Raw genomic sequence first — 2,344 nt, forward strand, 5'->3', positions numbered from 1 at the left:
ACGGATTCAACAATCTGTCCATGTGTGATTCAGTGACATCCACCATATTCGAGTTTTACAACCACGCTCACCCTCTTTTCCTAAGGCACTCCTTCCCATTGACATAAACTCACTGCCCTCTAAGGGCCCTGGCTAGTCTTCCCAGGGGAGCCCACACAGGTAGCTCTGCATAGAGCCCAGTGCTCACAGCTGATATTCCTTACTCGAAACGGTTATTTCGTTTTGGGAAGATTTCAGAGATTTTTGGTTTAGGTCTTAAAAATTAGCCCAAGGCAATAGTTTCAGGGATTACCCAGGTTCCGCCTCTGGAAAACCTGGCTCCTAGAAAAATGTGAAATTCTGCTCTGTGGTTTTCCTCTTTTTATAGTGATTCTTCTGTAGAATCTTTGATCAAAACTTTCAGTAAGAGTACTCAGGTAGTAACCAATTCTTGGGTCTCAACACAAGAGGAAGCGTTGTTTCTGAAGGCCATTCGCCTGACAGTATAATTCCTACTTCCTCCTCTATTGTTCTGGGAAAATAGAAAATAACTATTGCACCTTGAATGGAAGCTTGCATGCTTTTAAGAACTAGGGGTCAACCTCCTTATTTATGGAATAAAAAAAGACGGGCCCAAAGAAGGGAAGTGACTCGCTTGAGGTCCCACAAACCACCCAGAAGTAGGTCTAGAACCCAGGTCTCCAGCCTTCTAATGTCCTTTCACCACCCTGCTAAGTCCTCTAAACTTCAAGGCCACTGGGTTGTGTGAAAATATCTTGACTCTCCAGGGCAGCAAGGAACTCCCTGCTTCTGACACTAATATTCACACACTGGGAGCCGAGAGGCTATATATACTTCCCTTAGTCTTCTAGCTAAACGTTAGATTTCTCCCTGTGGAAGAGTAGGGATTGTTTCCACCCTTTCCCTCTGTTCTTAGTATCTTTGCCACATCTGCCCATTTTAACAGTGACACACGGTCTTCTTCCTGATTCTCAGGATTCTCTCCTCTTACACCCATGAGACTTTGGCTGTCCGTGGTTGGGAGGTTGTTTTGTTCTGTCTTGTTCAAGTGGAGTAGACAGGGGAAGATGACCAGGCTGTCTGACTGCTCATCTGTCTGCTGCCTTTAAAGATTTACTATTTTAAAAAGCATGTGGAATAAAGGAAGGCAATCTTAGATACTTAGATGAAAGTATACTTGGTACCACTGCAAAGGCTTCAAAACTTGCTCTTCCTGATTTTTGATTACTCAGGAGGACCACCAACAGCCCCAAGTCACTAAGAAGAACTTTAAGTAGAACAATAAAACGTATTTGCCTTCACTTTGGAATAGAGTGTAAACCCTGATCTTGTACTCAAAACAAACTTGAACACTGGTCATCTACGATCATGAAGAGCTGTAACCAAAATGGCCAACGGCTCCAAGTACTATTAATAGAACATATTTATTTAATAGTTATCTTATAATTAATTCCCTAAGGGCATAAAATAACCTCTTGAGATGAGTCTAATTCATGTCTATTAACTGACCCAGTCTTCACACACAATGGTATCCATTGCTTGCCTAAATAGAAATTCTATAATAAATAGTGCTGTAATTACCCTAAAATTATAGGTATGCATCTTTTTCTTTAGAGAAAGTATTTATAACCTTGTGAAGCCAAAATTCCTAATAACATACCTACAAATGGCCCCATGCCCTGGCATAATGTCACACTTTCCATCATTCAAGCAGAAGTCAGGTTGTAGGTCGCAGAGACTCTGACAAGGCAGCTCTTCCACACTCAGGTAGCCAGGGAAGCATCTGCACTGTGCTTCTCCACTCCAGGGGTTGACCACACACTCAGAAAATTCATTGCAGGCCTGAAACTTGCAAGGATTGGCCTGATCCCCTAAAACCTCCAACAAAACAGAGAGTGGTGCAGGGAAAGACAAAGCACAGGAATTGAAGTACATCAAACCCATCCATTAAAGCTTCCCACCAAATCTTACAGGGCAATTTTCCTGAACCATTCGACTGTCTGGCCACCGCCACCACCAAAGAATTTGACTCATCCTTGATTAATGAGCTTCTTCCAAACTTCTCCGAAACCCAGACCCCAAATCAAAACCCCGTGACCTGGGCCTTAACACTCCGTCTGTGTAATTGTAGGTCATTGCACTCATGCTATCCTCCCCCAGTACCTCTGTTCTGCACACAGTGAGTGCTACACGGGACAGGAAGAGTCTGGAGGTTATTTGGTAGAACAACCGCAGTCACAAGGGTCAAGACATGATTGGAATTGGAAATTCATCAGAAGAGACCCAGACTGGAAATGATTAGGAGTTCCCTGAGAATCTCAGAGTTAGAGGGAGGGAAAACATC

General features: G+C 43.3%; 1 protein-coding gene across 1 annotated transcript in view; it reads right to left on the reverse strand.

Annotated features, from left to right (window-relative positions):
- Positions 1-2,344, reverse strand: part of IMPG2 (interphotoreceptor matrix proteoglycan 2) — an 85,364-nt gene that overhangs the window by 6,423 nt on the left and 76,597 nt on the right. Inside the window, exon 13 of the mRNA XM_004706456.1 lies at positions 1,661-1,871. Within this exon, the coding sequence (XP_004706513.1) occupies positions 1,661-1,871 (211 nt within the window). The remainder of the gene's footprint in view (positions 1-1,660; positions 1,872-2,344) is intronic.

Source organism: Echinops telfairi, unplaced genomic scaffold (genome assembly GCF_000313985.2).
Source record: "Echinops telfairi isolate 266 unplaced genomic scaffold, ASM31398v2 ScPeMD7_6;HRSCAF=24_0, whole genome shotgun sequence".
Classification (NCBI taxonomy): domain Eukaryota; kingdom Metazoa; phylum Chordata; class Mammalia; order Afrosoricida; family Tenrecidae; genus Echinops; species Echinops telfairi.